This window comes from Emydura macquarii, unplaced genomic scaffold (assembly GCF_026122565.2).
Source record: "Emydura macquarii macquarii isolate MOO-44397 ecotype Brisbane River unplaced genomic scaffold, CSIRO-AGI_Emac_v2 contig_3530, whole genome shotgun sequence".
Taxonomy (NCBI): Eukaryota; Metazoa; Chordata; order Testudines; family Chelidae; genus Emydura; species Emydura macquarii.
Genome location: NW_027133667.1, coordinates 10831895 through 10853743, shown reverse-complemented (window position 1 = coordinate 10853743; position 21849 = coordinate 10831895). Strand labels below are relative to the sequence as shown.

The window sequence follows — 21849 nt, the reverse complement described above, 5'->3', positions numbered from 1 at the left end:
TTCCTCACCACATCTTCCTCATCGGGCTTCAACAGGCTGTTGAGGGATGAGAAAAGCTCACAAAGCACATCAAGGCTGTCAGCAAAGTAAATTATATCTATTGCTTGGTTTCTTCCCCATTTTGATTTCCTGACAGGAGTTTCCAGGGTGACTGTGAGCTCTGGTTTCAAGCTCATTTACTGAATCATCTCAGAAGTATGATTTCATAGGTTCATAGACAGGGAGGCTGGAAAGGATCTGTCACGACAGCACATCTAACCTGCTCATCTAGTGCATCTTACCCTGTGTTATTCCCTGAGATGGGTCAGCTACCCCACTTTTGAACATTTCCACTGATTCAACTCATTGTGCTGTCTTGGTTGCGGTTCCATTGTATTATTGCTCTTACTATAAGAGTGTTTTTTCATTCTGTGTAGGGTTTGGCCCAATCTAGGAAGTATGGTCCTCTTAAATTTGAGGCTATTGAAATCCTGCATTCCAGTTCAGGTCCCGCCTAGAGAGATGGGCTGAAACTCTGAATGTGATCTTGCCTAAAGTCCAAGAGGGTTCAGATTAAGTGTTCTAGCCCATGTCCATCTCTAACTATATCCAAGCTAAACCTGCCCTTCTTTAGTTTACAACTACAACTTTATAGTCAGAGCCTCAGTGCAAACTGTCTCTGCAAGCACTGTAATGTCATGTTTTCAGAGATTTTGGCCAAGAACTCAGAAGTGTTGTACGAATTATGTGAAACAAATCCCTCTTCACTGAATGGCTCTTGTTAAAAGCGGTCATTCTGCTTGATCCTAGAATTCAAGCTGCAAGGCTCAAACTGCATGCAGATTGTCTCAAGGTCTGATTCTCCATTACCCTCAAGTAGTCATCTGCACCACCGCAAAGTGGGTGCAATCATTTGGACGTGGTTTCATTTCACACCCACTCTGCTCTCACTTTGCACTAGTAGAGATGACTCCACAAGGTGCAGCGTAACGGAGAACTAGCCTTCCAGAATTAAGAGTATGTCTATACTACAAAGACTATATAAGCATAGCTATGTCTACACTGAGGTTTTTGTCGGCAGAGCTCCATTGGTCAGGGATGTGGTTTATTCACACTGGTGACTGACATAGCTATGTCGATATAAGTTTTCAGCATAGACCAGGCCTAAAGCTGCAAGGGACGGTCTACATGCAGAGTGTCAGGGGCCAGACTGCACACAATGTTTAACACCCATTCTAGATATTGGCCCTACTCTACAGCATATTAACTGATAAGTGAAACCTCCTCTAAAGCAGAGCAACATAACTGCTAAAAATAATTGAAAGTAAGCCCTATTAGGAGAACTGGATCTGTTCAGTCTAGAGCAAGATTGGAGCGAGACGTAATAAACATCTACAAATACTTAAATGGGATGTTATAAAGTGGACAGGAATTAATTATTCCCATTAGTCAAAAAGAGAATAAGAAAGAAAGAGCTACAACAGAGATTTGCCTTAAAATAGAGAAGGGGCACAATCTGTAACATTTAGATCTGGGTCTTCCTCTGAATGTCCCTAATGTTTAGTGGGGTTCTGAATGGGATTTGGTCAGACTTGCCCCAACTTTAAAACTTTATAAGAGCAGTTTAGGCAATGGAACAAGCTGCCAAGATTAGACACTTATCTATTCAGTGGGGGCGTAGGAATGATAAAGTCAATCTTGTCACGATGAACAAGAAATCGTATGACCACTACAGATTCATTCCAACTCAAATAATTGTATGATTCAGTGGCTGGGATACTTTGGGTGTCCAAATGTTAATACATCTGAGACTCAAACCTCCATGGTTCATAGGGAGAGGTTCTACAATGAAAACCAAAAAGTGATCCACCACCATCTGGCTCAGTCAATATAGGAGATGTACTACTGTAAGTTTGAGCTAAGCCAGAAATCACTCTGGCACTGATTCAGCAGTCCATCCCCATTCAACAAAGCACCTGAGAACATGCTTAATTTGGGCACGTGCTTCAGCCTGGTTGGCTTCAATGGAACTTGAAATTAAACATATGCTTAAGTCCCTTGCTAAACAGGTATAACAGATAAGTACATTTTTTGCTTAATTGGGGCCTCGCTGCATATGTTACACTTAGGAACAATAATAAATAGCCACAACTTTGTGGTAAAAATCTCTCTCAAATCTTTTTAAAGAAATGTCTCACCTTACAAGAACTTTAGTTAATTAACCTCACAGTCAGAGTCTATCCTGAAAGGTGCTGAGTATTCACCACCCCCGGGGGAAGTCAGTGGGAGCTGTGGGTGCTCTGTGCTTATTTGTATTATAAACTGTTCCATTTGCAATCTTTAAACTACCAATTTCCCATGTGATCTTATTTTGTAATCACAAGGCCCTTAAATATTTCCCTTCCTAGGACAACTTTGTCAAGTTCTAAAAATTAACAAGCAGACTCCACATGGAATGCTGTTTTCCAACACAGGACCTCAGCAATTTTACTTTTAAAGGTAGAGGACTGTTCATATTTTTTCAGGCTTTAAAGATTATTTAAGGAGGCAGTGAAATTTTTGCTGGACTTTGCCACCCAGGTGACAGCACTGGGCTAGCATTTTCCATGTAGGAAGGGTGCAGAAGGCATTTGGGGATAACAGAGCTCAGTTCTGCAAAAGTTTACAGTCTGTGCAACTTTACTGTCTTGCATGCAGAATTTGGATAATAGAAAATGAATATAACAATTAATAGCAGACAAAGCAATGTTAAACTGTATAAAGGAGGAGCATCATTTTTTCTAAAAATTCAAAGGAAGCCAATATATTTGCACACAATATCAACTGGGTGAAAGAGGGGCTTGAATTTTATTGACATTACTTCAAACCATTTTATAAAATGGAAGTTTGCTGATTCGAATGTCTCGGACACTTTTCATGGGCAGGCAGATTATAGGCAGGGAAACAATCTTGTGTGATGGAGGGGGTAGGTTTCAATAAAGATGAGAAAAACAGACAGAGTGAGAGTTAAAATTTGCAGTAATGCCTAAGTGTCTTAGGAGCCTAAGTTTCATGGAAAGCCAATTGGATTTAAGCTCTAGATCACTTGTAAAAGATTTACCCTGACTGAACAGGAGATTGGCAAATAACTGCACACTGGTACCGGAATGTTGCTGGGTCTGTTATAAGAATCTAGAGAGACAGACAGTCTTAGACTTCAGACGTTTTATGAAGTGTCTAGCTTTTCTCTCAGTGCCTGATTCTGAGAGGTGTTTGAGCACCCTCAACTCCCATTGATTTTAATAAGAATTGTGAGTGCTCAGCACTTCTCAGAATCTGTTCTTAGTGGAGGGGAAGGTGGAAGCAGAACTGAATATTGTGAGGCACTTAGCAATGTTCAGACAAGGAAATTCAATGGGAATTTTGCCATTGACTTCAATAGAGCCAGGATTTCATCCTGGGTACTTAATTGGCATGATTTTCAAAGTGCCAAATACCCAGCAGCTTTTTCTAAACTTTGGATGCTCAGCACTTTTGAAAGTCAGGTCAGTTATTCGGGTGTGTAAATATGGATGTAGGAGCAAAATTTCAGACAATTACTTTTGAAAATAATAGCCTAAAATTCTGACTCTTTTACCCACTGATGAGGCATAAACCCTAGAACTTGCCTCAACCTGCACTTTTCTTGACATAGAAGCTAAAATAAAAAACAAAAAACATTTCTCTCCCTCATTCCCTGGAGAAAGTGGGTGAGAAGGAACCTATTATTCTGGAAAGGCACCAATATCTCTTTAAAGTTGAAGCTATATTTCCTATTAAAGCAAATTTTGATTCCCAATCCCCTAGTTTGGCACAGCGGCTCTTTTAAACAACCTTAGTGACATGTGTCATCTACTTGATCACAGAGTAGACTCTCTTGACAAGACACCACCACCAACAGGCTAATTCTAAGCAGAGGAAGAATGGTCTTTTGGTTAATGCAGAGACCTGGGAGCTGAGAGATTTGGGTTGTGATCCAGGCTCTACTGCAGACCCACCAACACATAGGATTGGTTCCCAAGACCTACCCATATCCTATCCCACTTCCTAAAATACTTCACTCATTCCAGAGGGTTGGAAATTTTGGAACCCTGTTAACCATTTGCTATTCCGAATGTTTAGTCTCTATGTTGCTGTAGGTATCTTAAAGCCAGTATACCTTTGCTCTTAGGCTCTGTATACTCCAATGTATAAACCTGTGGATGCTGTTTAAGACATCGGCAGACACAGCTGAAATATCAAGGTTTATAGGGTTTCAACATGCCAACTATTACAGCTATAACACTCGTCATAGATGTGTACATTAGTCACCATTAAAAGTTAGCATTTGCTAAACAAATACCACACTCTTCTAAGTAGAAGAAAATAACCATGGCACCTCAGATTCTACTGTATGGCAACTGTTGACAAACACTGACTTCTTAATAGTGGCCAATAGTGGCCAAAGTCAAAGGGTGGTGTGGATACAAGGGCACACTTAAGATGCTCTGGCTCATCTTAACCCCAAATGTCCATCATTTCCAGTGTTTGTTTTCCTAGTGTTTTTTCTAAAGTGTAACCTGAACTTTGCATTATCTGGCTTTCAGAAGTTGGCAGTATGTTTTTTTTTAAACTAGAAAGATTTTTCTCTTTAGTTATTTACAACCATAATTCCAGTTTAATTAGGATTGTTTGTCTGGGAATAACTTGGAACTGAGAACAACATATTTTTTCCTTCCAAAGCAAGTGTTCTCTATATATCCACAACCTGAAGACTATGAGCTCCAGAGAAGTCCTGAAGAACTAATGCCCAACAATTCTTTATCATTTGCCTCAATGTACTGTACTGAATGAAAGGAAAAAATAACTTAGGAAAGTAGAGAAAAACATAGCTCAAAACAAACCAAAACCCAACAGCCAAAAGCTAGGTTGTTGTAGGGAATCCATGAAAAGTGAAGCAATCTGTAGAGCATTTATCAGTGGTGATATGGCTCCAAATACTAGGTGAATAAGAACTGATTACTGTATCCTGAATGTTTCAGTACCCAGTTATGCGAATGATGCAGAAACTGAGGGGTGGTCTATTGTAAAACGTACCTTTGGAGAAAATAATGATAATTTGGGGGATTCATTTTGTATGAATAAACAATGCACAATGCTACAAGTGCTTCACTATTTATTATTAATTGTCTTGTTCACCTTTCAATTGAACAGCCCATGAGTCTCCCTTGAATACAGAGATACAGCTCTCAGATACTATAGTGATGGACAGTATTGAAATGCGATAGACAGATATACTCTTTGTATCAAATGCTGAGAAATTTTGTCTGGTTTCTTTTCTGGTTTATGTTTTTTCTTCACTGTTTTCATTAATTTATACTCTTGTTTCAAGTAAATCTAATTTTTATTTTGCAAAACCCAAATTGTCCTCAAATATTTTCATCTCTGCCTCTTATCTCAGTCATCAGGAGGGAACGGGCACCCTAAAGTTAATCTAAATTTAAAATGATAAAAAGACAATCTGTGTCTCTATAAGTCTAGTCCGTGTCAATGGACATAGTATAGATACTTTAGATCTTCAAATAGAAATATTTTAAACTCGAATCCAGTGGCAGGTGGAATGTCATTTCAGGATCAAGTTTAAAAGGAGATGGGGGTGTTGATTAACAGCTCAAGCTTGCCCTCGTCCAGACTTTTTCCCCATTTTCCTTAGAATATTCTTGTGTTAATTCTACTATGCACTGAGCCTCAGGTTCTGTCTACACTAAAATTCTTATCATATTGGGGGAACCAGATATAATGTGGAAGTCTCCAAACGTAGTTAAAATCCAGATTACTTTCACAGTATAGTCAGGACTAAACCATGTTTTAAGCATGTTCTTGAACCATGCTGCAACCCAGCAGAAGTGCAAGGCAGTAGCACAGTTCAGGAACCCAGTTAGGTCCAGTTTACAATGAAAAATCAAACCTTATTTTAACTCTTGTGGGACTACCATGCTGTTACTGGGTCCACAAACATAACAGGAATTACACTATGGGACCTAAAAGACCTGAAGCAAGCTGGATGCAAGCCTCCAGGTTAGGGCTAGGGTGAGGATGACAGTAATTTTAAGGTTAACATCAAGATCAAGCATGGAATTTGGGCCATGATTAAGATAAAAATAAGATTCATTACCTAAGTCAATTTCAGAATTAGGACCAGGGTAAGAATTAGGGTCAGGATGAGGTTCATAATTAGGATTAGAGTGGGGATCAAGAAGGATTTTTTGAACTTCCTTCTGAAATCTACGGGTCTCTTCTTTCTAGTGCCTTTGTTAACAGCAATGCCACTAAGTGAAGTACATGGTTATCTTTCCTCGTTAGAAATATTGGTGCATTAGTAATTTGAATTTGTGAGAGACAGTTCACATATCACAAAGGTCACTCAATGACACCCAGGTCAACAAAGGTACATTGCAGATCCTCAAACCAAAATGCCATCTGCCATCTTTTATCATTTTAATATAATAGAAAGTTCACATTTAATTTTTTTTTTAAATATGACAGTCATATGATACAGTCCATATCACCCCACTTATGCGCCAAATTAATTAAAGCAATTTATTGTTAACCATCCCATTACCACACATAACCAATGAGCAAGCCAGAGCCTCATAGTCTCAGAATGGCTAGACAGCACTATTGGCCCCAGGGATTGGTCATTTTCAGATACGTACCCAATACAGTACATCTGTCCAGCCCTCCATAGTGATGCACTGAAACACAGTTAACATGGCAAAAGCAAAGTTGTCGAAATTGGTAATGCCGTGCCTGGGCCCCTCCCATCCTGGTTTGCACTCGGTGCCGTTCTGACACTGCCGTCCATGCGCTAATTGAGGAGGAGCACAAGGAGAGGGGTCCTCGTCCGCAGGTGTATCTTAAACGATGGGGGGAAAAAGAGTGAGAGAATTAATAAGTATTTCATGATTCACTGGAAAGGCAAATGAAGGATACTTGCTTTTGAGACCAGACTTTTGCAGTGCATTTGATACATAATTTGAAGATACCACCAAAAATTGTATTGATTTTAATCAGGTGCCAGTGCATTTTTTGGTTTGGCTTTTATATTTTGCAGAGGATGGACAAACTGCCAATTATGACCGTCAAAACTGTCATTTATATGTTTCAATACACATCCTTCTGCAAACAAGAAAGTGCACTCATACACGAAGAGATGTTAAGTTACTTGAATTGTATTTCTTTGGTGTGTCCATTGCAACTGTGATTTTCCATTTCCATACTAACTATATTCTATGATTCTAACCAGCAGTCTGGGTTAACTTAAGGTCACTTATGTCCCCTAGCCCTGAACTGACTGAAGCTTTCTTCCTGTGGAGCACCTAACCTCTGCAGGAGCTAAGCTTCAGCGTTATGGAGCTGCTAAGGGATGCTAGACTAATGTTAAACTGCTTCGCTGCGTTTCTGGAGCTTAGAAGCTTCGCAAAATCTTATCTCCACGTCCTGTGGTGCTCAGGAGCTCTGCAAGACTGTAACTTGTGATTATCTACCTGCCTATTCTATATATAGGCTTTGGGCTTCTCCCAAGACCTTTGTAAAATTAAGGACCCAAGCTACATGTCTGTTTCAGCTCTCTGGGGCATAAAAAAAAGCCCATTAAAACCATTTTAATACATACAAATAAACACAAATACTAATATTGGAATCCTAATAAAATGTAATGAGAGTGATTGATCAGCCAGAGTACAGTCCTGCTGTCCTCATTCAGGCAAAGCTATCATTAAAAACAGTGGGAGTTTTGCCTGTATGAGGATTGCAAGGTAAGGCCCTACATTTAAAATAGATGTGTGGGGGTTTAATTTGTTCGTTTCTTGCTACTATCCATTTCATGAGACAGCTTGTTCTTGTGAGATTTCCAAAAATTTTGGTAGTGTTAACACCAAAGTACATCAGGAGTAGCAAGATCAGAATCAGGTGCCTTTACAATAGTTACTGTAGAGATAATATATGTATTAACAGGGTGTAAAAACCCATGGCAGCTCATTACAGTTCTAGTACATTTTCCAGCAATTGAAATTTGCTGAGCCTATAAGAAGGCATAATCTAGAGAACTCCTGTGGCAATTTCCCTCTGTAGGATGTTTTCTTGGTATATGATCGTGACTGGGTCAGAGTCGTTAGTACCCAGCATCGCACAGGGATCACTGGTGCTCAGGTCAAATAAATCAAATGATAAACAGCAGATGGGTAGATGAGTGAGTGACAATCCAGTGGACTTTTTTAGGAGGCATTTCCTGATTGATTTTGTGTGAAGGATTCCACCCATTAATTCATTTTTACTTTCAGAGTAGCTGAAACCACAGTTACATCCTGAGAGAGAAAAAGGAAGGGCTGATCCTGGATTAGAAACTCCTCTGCCATGATAGTAATGATTAAAGTTTACAGTATTGTATATTTGGGGACTGGAGTAGTAATAGAATAGGTGAGTTGTTCAACTCTATGTTGCTGACTCAAATACAGCTCACTTTGCCACTGACAGTCTCATTACTATCGTATTGCTTTAGTCTGTGTGAAATGAAGTGAAGGTCTCAGCCCAGCTTCAAATGGCAAACATCCACGTTAAAAAACACCACCATGCTCAGCAGAAATTGACAACTCTGCTGGAAGTTTCAATAGAAAGGCCAGTGACTAGATGGGCCATGGAGCTAAACTTTCACCCTGAGAGCTGATTTCTTCACATCAAAGTTTATTTCTATTTATGGGGCAGAGTAGGAGTTTCCAGGTTTGCTCTCCATATTGTACTTGTTTTGTGGAGACAGAGAGAACTCCTATCTCCAGTGCTGGCACTTAGGCACCGTTAAACAGCACTAAATTCACTTACATGTTTTAATTCAGTGAAAGTTACATTATGTTGGAAAAGCCTCACTTTGAAAATATTTGTATGTAGGCTGCTGTGCCTTCCCTCTCACTTATGTACCTGTGCAGAGGGCACCTCTAACATTGGTGCTTGGACACGCCCTTGCAATCTGGTCCTCTGGAGGCAATCAGCCCGCCCTCTGTCCTCCACAAGCCGAATGCCTCCAGCAACTGCTGTTGGTGCAGGGCTCATCCATACAGACTTGAACACAATCAAGCCACAATGAAAGCCATAAAGATGCCCTAGCAAGCACAGCTTCTCCTTCCTTGACTCTAGGGTCCACAAGGACTCTGAAAGATGAGTACTTCGAAAAAAGATGAGGTTTAAAGAGAATGACCAAGGAAACAACCCAATTCTGGTGATGTATCAACTGGGAAAACAGAGAATGAGGAAGAAACTGACCCATATAAGGAAAATGCAAAATGATCGGTCTGTTCAATTCATTCCTTCGCCTACATTTGTTCTCCTTTGTATTTCTGTACTACATTACATGTTTATGGACAAATATCCTCTGCTGAACTGTTTAAAGGCACCTGCAGCTTTCTCTGATAGTCTCTAGCCCTGATTGCTGTGTTTCAGATACAGTAAACAGAAAAATGTACAAACTGCCTTAAATACCAAGGGCCACATGGTACACTCTGGGGACAGAAGTAGAGCTGGGCAAAATTTTTGGCTTGAAACCTTTTTCCAGTAAAAAATGCAGATTTGTCAACACTGAAACATTTCATTCGTGTTCAGTTAACCAGATTGCTTCAGTCGAAAAAACACAAAACCAAAACATTTCTGAAAAAATTACATTTCCTGTTGACATTCCTGAAATAAAACGCTTCAATTTGAAATGACTTTTGCTCTGAAATTTCCTTTTGTTTAATTTTAAATTTTTTAAAGTTCAAAATCAAAAAGAAGGTTTTGGTTGACCCAAAACTTTTTTTTTTTTTTTTTGGTCAAAAATTTTGAAAAAAATTGTCTTTGGTTTGACCCAAAACTAATTTTTAAAAAGAATTCAGAAGTGCCACCGAACCAAAAAATCCATTATTTCCCCGGCCATAGGCAGAAGCCCACAAAAACACTTGCAGAATGGGTGCCTCACTCTTCCTTAATGGGATGGCGTTTGCAGCCTCCCAGGCCTGGCCCACATTGGGAAAGTGCCCTGTGGCAAAAAATATGTTCAGTAAAACATTGTAACTATCATGGTGTTAGCCATCCTCATTTTGCCCTCAGCGTGGACAAAGACGGTCATGTCTAAAAATGTGTTAGCTGGTGATGGTTAGCTCTAGGATCCTTCTAAACCTGGAAAATCCCATTAAAACAACTGCAAAAACCAGAGTGCAGGGAAACTCAAGAGTCCACTTAACCCAGGAGTGAGTGGAGCTATATAAATGTCTAAATTAGACAAATGCCGTAGAAAACTTTTCTTTTCATAAACAGAAGTCTTCCAGCTACAGAGCTGTCAACAGGGCCGCTCACACCAGCACCACACAAACACACCAATCACGAAATTCCCAAAATAGCAAGAAAGAAATTGTGAAACTGGCTAAACCCAGCGCAGCATCTTGGAGCAAAACCCTAGAGTTGTTGCTTTGTTCTAGCTGGTAAATTAGCAGCACCAAAGTACCTTTCTCTTCCTCCCTGCACTCTCAAGGCTCAATTCATCATTGCTCTACAGCTTGTGTTGCCATATACACCAGTGCACAGCTACTGACCCCTGGATTTTTAAACACTACCACATCATAATGGTAGCATTTGATACCCTCTTTGCACTAGGGTAAACGTTGTAAGGAGCAGGGAAACAGTGGATTGAGCTCCCTATCCCATGTAACACATCTCTTACCTGTTAATCCCCCTTGCACAGAGTAGCAGGTCTTGTGCATCTTCCCCATGAATAGCTCCAGTCCAATGATGGCATAGATAATTATGACAAACAGCACCAGCAGGGCAATGTGCAGCAAGGGGACCATGGCCTTGATAATGGAATTTAAAACCACTTGGAGACCTGCAAAAAGGGAAGAAGGCAACATTGTCAATAAGAGAACAAGCCAGAGCTAACACAGCCATCGAGGACTGTAAACTGCATACAAACGCTCATTTTTAATGAGCATATAAAACCATCCCCCCAGGACTTGCTAAACTGATAATAGTGACATACATGTATATAGTATCTTTCATCCAGAGGGATCCCAGAGTATTTTACAAACTTACTACAGCAACTTGACTTACAAAGTAAAATACTGAAGGAATCATGTCACTTGCTACTGAATGCTACCACCTCTGGGATGGAACACAGCAGCTGCTTCTGCAGATTCCCCAAAATCAGTTATAAGGTGTTCCTCAGGAATATACATGAGAGAAAAGGGGTAAAAAAGAACAAGAGAAATACATCCAGAACTCATCCAGAAGAGGAAGAGCAGTGGGTAATGCCAGTGAGTCAGATGCCTGGATCTGGCAGAGCAGTTTTTGGAGTGTAGAGAAAGAAGGTAGCTTCAAGGCTCCTTTTCTGCTCCCCAGTTCTTGGGCTGGCTGGGGGCCAAACCAGTCTCTGTCAGAATCTAAAGCAACCTAAGGGCCACTGTAGATTATGTTGACTGGAGTGATCCTCTAAAGACTGCTCTGCTGGCTGCAGATTGCCAAAGCACCCTACACTTCTGCTTTGCCCCATGTCTCAGCCTGACAAGGAATGCTCTCTACTCCTACTGGGTGAGACAGAACTGCAGGCTGGTTTTACACCATTGGGGCTTCTCTCTACAATAGGGGAATCTGATTCCCTGTCAGTGTAGCGCTCTGTACTCTTTGCCAACAGAGGTGAAAGATGAGAACTGTTTTTTATAAGAGCAGACGATAGATGCTGTGCATAAGGTACAGGTCAGGGAATCAAGAAATCTGGGTTCTAGTTCTGGCTCCGCCACAGACTTCTCGTGTGATGGTGGTAAGTTACTTATGGGCTGATTTGCATAGGGTGCTGAGCATCCATAACTCCATTTGTGGTTGATGGGTCCTGAATGTTCTCTGTACCGCTGACTTCTCTGTGCCTCAGTTCCCCCACTTCTAAAATAAGAATAATATCTAAGTCTCAGGAATTTTGTAAGGTTACTGGAAATCATCAATGTTTACAAAGTTATAACTCCTCATTTGATGAATACAATAAATAGCACATAATGATTATGCCATTAACGATGGGAATGCTGAGAGGGCTCCCAATGGACATCTTAAGTGTCTATTATCCTTCTACTGAGAAACAGCCAGCTCACAACAATTATAAGCTCCTTAGGGTTCGCAATAGCTGTTAGCCTTGAATTAACCTATTCATGCCTCCGACAAATTCTGTCATATTATCAAAGAAGTTGATCTTAGCTATGATTTCTGAAACAGGTGATTCCGGAGTTGTAAACGCCTGCTGTACACCTACCAAGAGAGTTTGTAATAACCTTTACATTTTCAAATCTATTATCTAAAATGGACATTTTAGTTTTTATTACTGTTTTAACAACTAATTTAAATACATTCTAATGACAATACATTTCTTAATAATTATTTTCACACTTATGTAAGCCACTTGTCAACTGACAGCGCAGACTGAGTCTTCTAATTTGCTCCCCTGACCATCCCAGCCCCCAGTAAGAATGAGCAGAGAAGATGTCAATACTCAGACCAATTGGATTGTTCACTCACTCACAATAACCTGAGTCAGTTGTCAATATCACTATACTCATCATTTTCAGAGAGCACTTCTTCAGCGATTATAGTCACTTGGCTTACAGTTTTATGATTCATACCACCTCCTAAGGTGTGCTATATTCAGCATGGAATACCCTGCTTCTCATATAGTAGTCCTTAAATGAAATACAATACTGATGTTATCATATGTTCACCTCACACTAGAGAAGGATGTCCTGCCAGCTCAGCTGTGGCATTCCCACTGGGGATTAGCTATGGATGGGTAGCCAGGCTAAGGAGGAAAATATGGCAATGGTCATGTAGAAGATCAGTTATTTTCTGAGCCAGTCAGAGATGATTTCTCTCTCTCTCTCCCTCCCTGCCTCATTGAATTACCTGCACATACAGAAAATTAATTGTAGTCCATGTCAGGGAATGGTGCGAATTTATGCCAGACAAAAATTTGCCCCAATTGTTTTTTAAGAGTCTCAAAATAAAATAAAAACGACTTCCCCACTCCAACAATGTAAAATCACTACATGGGAAATAGCAGAAAAGGATTTGAACTAAATCCAGAATCCAAACAATCCCAACAACTTTATGGAACTTCAGATCTGGATGCAAAATTTGTGGCTTTATAATATCCTACAAATCAGCAAGAGGCCTCACCCTTCCTAAATGTAGTTAAGACTTCAAGGTCAAGTGTTCTAAAACCCTAGTTTCACATGATTAATCATTAGTTATTATTATTAATTGATTAAACATTTATATGAGGATTTCCCCAAAGTATTTGAGAGGGTATTAAAGACAGCCATGATGATGCATAAAAAGCTCTCTTTTTTTAAACATATAAAATGTATGTCTATCATCAACCACTCCATTAAAGTGCTTAAGTGTACTGCAGAGGTACAGGGAAGACAATGTCAGCTCAAACCACTGCCCCCTTTGTTAAAGTGGTGGTTGTAAAAAATCAAAAGCTTTCACCATAAACAGGCGATGGTAAGGAGTTTAGACATCCAGGGGAACTGGTACCACCAAGAGATTTATGGGGGCTTCTGCTAGGTTAATTAGAAAAAGCTCTTCTAGGATAATTGACCAACTTTGAAGAAAAGAAAAGCTATTGAATAATAGTATCATGAATTAATGCAAGTGCTTTGCAGCATCCCATTAGGACAAACTGTTTTCAAACCCAAATGATTCCATTAATTAACAAATTGTACACACATTACCATTAAAGTATTCACAGAGATTCTAAAAGTTGAAAACAGCTAACATCATAGCAACTTTAGAGGCATCAGCTCAAAAAACGTGCCAAATGCTACTTGCAGGGGAAAAAAAATCACATACAACATTTATCACCATGCTTCTGGCATTGTTGTCAACTTATTACCGCAGTACGGTCATCATCAGTAAGTTACCCTTGTTTTTCTGAGCTCCTGCAGCCTACAATACAAACAGATCTCTCTGACTCATTGCTACAGGGGGTGGTTGAGGAACCAGTCATGGAGTAGCAGAGGATGGAGATGGAGATAGCAGATAAAGAAGAATGGGAGTAGTCAAGGGAGGACATTGGAAGCAGCACTACAAAGAGATTTTTTTCTTTAAATTAAAAAACCAAAGCCATCAAAAGGGTCTTAAATCATAAAGAGGCAAACACTTAGCTCTGTGCCGGCCCAGAATAACAGGGCTGGCCACTGGTTAGATGTGTCTGTGCATAGGGAGAAATTGGGGGGAATTTTCCACCCCAGGCCACAGAGTCTACACCAGCCTGCAAACTTCTGGCAGAGGAGAGGATGGGAGAAACCACGTCTAAACCCTACCTCTGCCCCAAGCTCCACCTGTTCCCACTCTCCACACGCTGCCATGCAGGGAGCTCATCCAAACTGGGGGTTCACAATATGCGGGGGAGTGAACCCTCTTCACCACTTTGTGCCCCATCCAGCTCCCACTCTCCTGTCCAGCAAACCATTCCAATTATACTTTCCCTCTGCGGGCATGGAGGAGGGGCCTGGATGTGCCCCTAGCAGAGAAACTGGGTAGTATTTACTCATAAATGAATTCTAAAATTAAACTGGAATGGTTTGTTACCTGGAAATATCAAACTTCAGATTTTGGATTTTAAAAAGCTGATACCATCAACTGTCCTACTACAGTAGAGTGAAGAGCTGCATTTTCACATTACTTAATAGGGGTTAGTGATTTCATCTGCTAATGCAGGGGAAGGGCAGAGCCCTAACCTTAGGTCTGGCAAGTAAAAATGAAATGATTTTCAAATATTTGTTGTTTTAAAATATATTTGTTTATTTGTGGAAGCCCCCACAATGTGCTAGACATTCTCCAGACATTCATGAAGGGGTGGTACCAGCCCTGAAAAAAGCTCTCAAAGATGGATAGACAGACAAGTGGATAGAGGCAAGGGAAGGGGAATCACAAAAGAGATTATTTGTAACTTTTCTGCCAGCTCTTTTATTCTGCTGGTAGTTTAAGATCTTAGACAACTTTTAGTGCTTATTTCAAAAGCACTTCAGTTTACCTTTAACAAATTAGCGTGGCTGCATGCTATTGCCTGAAATTGACTCCATAAATGTTTCCGCAAGCAAAACATGTTAGCTGCATTCTCTGGGCTCACAGACTACAGTATTTATTTACATTGGTAACATTTTTTAAATATTGATTGTATAGGAACATCATCACTTTTTAATGCCAGAGTCTCTATGAACCTCCAGGGGAAAGCAAAGCAGCAAGATTTAGGGTACAAAAAAACCCTATACCTGTGGGAAAGAGGCAATGGAGTCAATACAGCATGTTCCCTCTTCAAAGCTATGGACAATCCTCTGTGGATTTAGGATGCCACAGGTTTTTCAGAGTCAGAGCTGTGGTGGGAGATATGGATTCAAGGAGCAGTTGCATGATGTTGTATATTCCCCTCAGGATTATCAGATCATTCCCTTGAGGCGCTGAGTTCTCTAGACCCAAAACAATTAAGAACATTCTTAACTTTAAGCATGTGAGTAATTTCACTGAAGGCAATGGGGCTACTCACATGCTGTAAATTAAGCATGTGCTTAAGTGCTTTTTTTGGACCTGGAGCAGAATGCTCAGCACCTTGCAGGATCGATCCCTCTATAGATTCCTGGCTGACAATCCACCCAGGAGCTAAAGCCAAGGCCAGATTTAGGGCCAGCTGACTCAGGCAACCTCCTGGGGTGCCAGGCTTGGGGGGCACCGAGCTTGGGGTGCTGTTTTTATTGTTAGTGACAAAAGGGAAAATTGCAAGTTTGAAGTAAAATGTTTCAGGTATTCCGTACGTGGATTCATTTTGCACTAACCTCCTATAATGTTCTGGACTTTTGCAGAATCTCATGGAACTTTCCAGACTTTCTGAGAACTACATTTTCCTCGAACCTCCTAGAATCTTGTCAGCTGTGCCCTTGCAGCTATATAAGGGGCAGGGCGTCGCCAGTCAGTCAGTGAGTTATAAGAACAAACTGAAGTGAAGCAAGAGCCCAGCTGTGATATTGTGAACCTTGTTTTATTGTGTTTGTGAAAGTGTACTTGTGTTTTAAGATATGAAGAGTGTAAGTAGTGACTAATAAAGGACATAATTAATGAGACGCCAGAGATATCTGCTGAACCCCTATCTACACAACAATATAAAAGAAATACTGTATCTTTTGCCATGCTTATCACATAATGTTTGAAGACTTGATGTCTTGATGTTAGTACATTTCAGTTATTCTTAAAATTAAGAAGTTTCTATAAGCTTAGAGGAAACTTTTTTTTGTTTGTTTATATATGGCATGAATAAATACAGATTTAAAGATCCTAGCATGCAAATTTATCGTCTTATATGACAGGGATAAATCCTGCATGGAAATCATGCATCAAAGTCGTGAAATGGGCAACAAATGCAATAAAAGATAAGGTATTCAAAAGTTTTACAAATGGCGGGGGCAGGGCACCGAAAACAGTCCTTGCCTGGAGCACCATTTGGTCTAGGGCCAGCCCTGGCTAGGGCAGAATTATCTCACACAGAGTCAACCTTCCTGGCTTTTGCTGTACTACTGTAGGGTGTGGAAGAGCCCTCCATGGAAGCATGACTCCTGAAGACCTGAACTGTCAGGAAGGGGAATCTAGATCCACTATTCATCTCCTGCAAGAGCAACCATTAAAAATCCCTTGGCACTGCTGCTCTATGAAACATATCCAGGAAAACTAGTAGAGTGCTGGTCTCAGAGAAGGCAACTGGGGTTTTTAAAGAGGAGATCTCTTTAGCAATTTTACCTACCTTTAATTTTGGACCACACCTGGGTTACTAGGTGTGATGTTTTCTTATTTTAATCCTATTAATCATCCATGATTTTTTTTCTCCAAATCTTTCAGTCTGAACTAGTGCGCAGCACTCCCTGCCTCCATTCCTTTGTCACTCTATTCAGGGCTAGATTTTTATTCAGACTACACACCTGAACAAGTGAGTAAGAGCTCCCATTGCACAGTGGGGTGGGTCCAGACAGACAGGAAAAGGTGGAGCTACTCACTCACTTACTCCCTGGAGCAGGTGAGTGGGAAATGGACGGGGAATGGGCAGAGTCCCGTCTGTACCCTTGCCAAGCAGTTAAACCAGTGCTGGAGGGAAGAGAGAAGGTGGCGAGGGAGAGGGATATGGGCAGTAGTAATTTATTTTCATCCAACAGAAAACCACCACCATCTGGGAACAAGGATGAAATGGGAGGAACTGTGACTCAAAGAAGTGTTTGAGTCAGAATGTCTCTGAGGTGGTGCAGTTTGTGCACTATCCTTTGCTCAGTGGTGGGCCTCAAGTCACAGTCTAGATCCCTATGATGAAACACTTGAAGAAAGCTATTACAGCATCATCATTGCCAAACCACGAGATAGATAATCAATCACACATCACATGGTGGGGATTCATTAGTCAACATACACAGGCTGGGCTAAGAAATTGGGGAATGCTTAACTGATATTTTTAAGTGCATTGCTGATTTGATCCAGATTTCAGAGGAGGATTGGAAAGTGACACAAATAATGCAATTATTTTGTCAAAGTGTCAAGAGACAAAGCAGGACACTTTAAATGAATAAATTTAAAATGGTCTGTGAAGAAAATCTTGGAAACTTTCCTCATCATTGCGGTAAGGAAAACCTGGAACAGCACAATTTAATTCAGGATAGTCCTACAGCAAAGATTCAGGGAAGGTCATGCTTAACTAATCCTCTGGAGTCTTTGAAGATATTACTGTCATGATGGATAATGGAAATTCAGTGGATGTAGTTTTCAAAAGGCATTTGACAAGGTTTACATCAGAGATTAATGGTTAAGGTCATGGGGTAGGAAGTAGAATAGGGCACAGAATAGAAAACTGGCTTAAGGTGCAGAAGGCAAAGGCGAGTTAGTGATGGATACTTTTCAAGATGGAACATATTGGTTGTTTCAGGATAAGCAATGAAATTTCAACATACATAATTTAAAAAGTTATGTGTGTTGGTAAAAAGGGATGCTTTTGGTTCATGTGTTTCCATGGTGTCATTTCTTGTTTACATTTTTAAATTTTTTATTGACTTTTCAAATTGAACTCTACACAAAAAGAGAGAAATAGGAACAAAGTGGTATGCGTGTGTGAATACAATTATTTTATACTTATATAGTCTTATAACACAGTAATTGCCTCAATCATTTTAAGCCAGGAAAGAATAGCAAAACAAAAACAAAACCCAGCTCTTTCTTCAGACTGTTTTCTTCCTAGGCGGCAATTCATCTTTCTTTGTTCCCTTTTTGTCAGGGTGACCTAACTGAAACAACCACACAATAAAAATTCCCCTCAGCAGGGTGGCCATGCAGTCCCTGTTTTACCCTGTGTCAGGAAGAAGAACGGATAAAGAAGAGGATGTTCTATGATCCATTCCCTTAGGCTCCAGACCTCACCTTTCTGTTTGGAAGAAAGCTCTACTCCCCCTTCTCAGGACCACCTCTCTACTCCACTGGAAGCTTTAGGAGTCTTTGTGACTTCCCTGTGCATGAGGCTCAGCTGTCAGCTACACTCATCAGCTGCTTAATGGGCCAAAGCTGTCTGCCTCTCTTTTCAGGCCCACACCTAAAGCAGTACCCCTATGGGCTGAGCTATTTCAGTCCAGTGAAGGTGTTCAACTCCTTCATGATTCAGCAAAGAATGGGGTACCTATGCCCCATCACAAGTTTATATATATATATATATATATATATATATATATATATATATATAGTCTTTCATCCTAAAAGATCTTTCATTATGCTTTGCAAACAACACGGTATCACTAAAATTCAGTCATCTTTGGGGTATAATATGGCAGCCAACTGCACATAGCATACTGACCACCACTGAAGAATGACTATTTTGGTCAAGAACACAGGACAAATGCTATATTGGAAGAATAACTTGAATCAAGCCTGGAGTGTGCCTTAAATATGCAGCCGGGTAGAAGGGAGGCAGGTCTTCATCATCCCAGCAGGAGTTCCAAGAGTTGTGCTGTTACTGAGGTAGGTACAATGTGTGCAGGGGCTTTGGGAGCTTACAGGCCAGCATGACTATTGCCACAATCTTTTTCACAATGTAGCACAGACTTCCTGCTCTCGGTGTGGGGAATCTTCATGATTCCTGTGGGGACATTATTGTCAGCGCTCTCCTGGAGAAGTCCTGGTGCTCAGTGCAAGGAAGGACTAGGGCTGTGTCTGGTCCCTGCACAGGTTCACCAATAGAGAGGCTTTTTGTGCCCTCCCCCTGCACATATATACAGAGTCAAACTGTCTGGCCCCAAGGGCTGCGAAATGACTCAGTGAGATGATCCAGTCACACTTCCACTTTGAGCCTGTTCTCACTCAATCACAGCTTTCTCAGAAAAGTACTTCAGAGATTGGAACTCAAACACAGAAGCAAATTTTGGACCCAATTACTGAACTCAGTGGGAGTTTTGCCACTCACTCCAATGGGAACAGAACTGAGCCATTTGTTTAGAAAGTTTGACATAAAGCAATACAGCCAGGCTTGAATTATGTGAGCGTGAAAAAATATGGTTAAGAAATGTTTTGGTTGCTTTTTGTACTCAGATAATAATAAAACAACTTTCTTTTAGAACTCTAAATGCAGCATGTACATAGCTCTGAAAAAGGACTCCATGCTTTGCCTTATTTGAAGAAAGAAGGTTTTGAAATAAAGAATTGTGGCAAGACTGTGCTCTGAGCATTGCATAGTAATAGAGATGGGCTCAAGGCACAAGTTTTGGATCAGGATTTTGAATACATCGAAGCTTGAGTGAAGGGATCATGGATTTTGGGTTACAAGCATCTTTCCACAGTATGTTTGTTTCCTGAATTTCAGGGAGCACATCAAAATGTTATTTTATATGCCTCTCACTTATACTTCTAGCCTGTTGAATGAAAGGATTTTAGCTCTTATGGTTTGCATTCAATAAGTTTATATGTCTTCTAAATACCACAAACCTTTTCTTTTGGGCATCATCCTTTTCCTGCAGCAATAATCTTCCCTAACTCTGCAACTTGTCACTTGCACAGAGGTTTGTAAAATATAAAAGCTAATAGTATAACCAATTGAAACAACAATCTTGCAAATGTAAAAGTGCATCCTGGCAGGAGTATATTACAGCAGTCTTTTTTTTTTCTGGGAAGATTGCAAAATTTATTGGTGACATGTTTTAGTAAAATATAGAAAGAGATCTTTCTGGGGAACTATTAGGACTCTACACTTCAAGCCTATCCTACCAGTACATCTGTCGCTGCTGCATTTTGCTTTCTTGTGTGGAAAGTGTATCAAAAATGTTTGCTAAACTCCAAATCATCTTTCTTAGATGACTAGTTGCACAGAACCTCAGTGTGATATTTGATGGACGAAAGATTATCAGATCTGGGAAAGCAACAGAAACTTCATTTTGCCACTTCATCTATCACAGGGGTGTCAAACTCATTTGCTATGGTGGGCCAGATTTGAATTAAATGTACTTCAAGTGGGCCATACATACCATAAATCGAAATACTAGGCACTTTTGGAGCACTGTGTCTCGTGCACACAACGCTCCACGCGCTGCCGCCAGAGTACGCAGATCTTGTGGCAGTACACAACACAGCGAGATCTCGTGCGTCGTACCCTCTGGTGGCAGCGCGCGCTGCTGCGAGATCTCACGGCATCGTACCCTCTGGCGGCAGCATGCGACGCCACCAAAGAGTACAATGCCGCAAGATGTCACAGCAGCATGCGCTGCCGCCAGGGGCCAGACCAAAAAGGTTGGCGGGTCATATCTGGCCCATGGGCCAGATCTTTGACACCCCTGATCTAGCTTAACTACACTGAGACTAGCATCCAAACACAGGGTAACATTTTCAAAAGTGCTTAAGGGGAAACATAGTCATATATAATTAGGTACCTAAAGATGCAGTTAGGCATCAAGAAGGATTTTCAGAAGTGCCTAAGCAGGTCAGGCACCTAACTCTCATTGGACTTCAATGGAGGTAGGCACCTAATCTGGTTAGGTGCTTTTGAAAACCCTGCTAGGTCCCTATCTGCATTTTTAGCTGCCTAAAAACTTGTGTAAATCTGGCCCTAGGTCACTTTTGAAAATGTTGACCTTTGCCCCCACTATTATCTATTTTTTATTATTTACATTTTGATAGCATCCAAAATGTGTTGGCTAATGTAGAGACACACAGGAAGAAACAGACCCTATCCCAAAGAGCTTACAATCTAATATGACAAAAACATTCATTAATAGTGGAGGAAAGAGATGCAACATACAATCAAAGTGCTCAAAGGCACATATCTGTTACTTTCAAAATTTGTTCTGAGGTCTTTTTCAAATATGACCCATGACCCGGAGACCAATTTAAGAATAAATATTGTGGCAAAAGATACAAAACTTCTTAAGGCAAATTACCCTCTAATGTGGAATAAAATAATAAAAGACCTGGAAGAATGGAACAAATGAGGAATTTCTTGGATAGGAAGGGTAGCCTCAGTAAAGATAAATGTTCTCCCAAAGCTATTATTTTTGTTTTAGTGCATCCCTGTTGATATCCTTGGCATGACATAAAAACATGGCAGGATGGGCTATTAAAATTCATACAGAAACATAAAAGACAAAGGGTGAGTTCTAAAGTTCTGAATAAGCCTGCAAAATGAAGAAGACTAGCTTTCCCTAATTTGGCTTATTGTTATTATTATGCATCACAATTAAAAAATGTAATCAACTGGGTTAACAATAGACTATCCAAACATGGGGTAAAAGTAAAACTCGAACAAGAGTGGAG

General features: G+C 40.4%; 1 protein-coding gene across 9 annotated transcripts in view; it reads right to left on the bottom strand.

Moving 5' to 3' along the window:
- The window catches only part of CACNA1C (calcium voltage-gated channel subunit alpha1 C), a 648228-nt gene that overhangs the window by 200443 nt on the left and 425936 nt on the right, over positions 1-21849 (bottom strand). For all 9 annotated transcript variants that reach the window (XM_067536222.1, XM_067536225.1, XM_067536223.1 and 6 more), the window contains 2 exons: positions 10721-10882; positions 6693-6892 (listed from right to left, as the gene is read on the bottom strand). In XM_067536222.1, coding sequence (XP_067392323.1) covers positions 6693-6892; positions 10721-10882 — 362 coding nt within the window. The remainder of the gene's footprint in view (positions 1-6692; positions 6893-10720; positions 10883-21849) is intronic.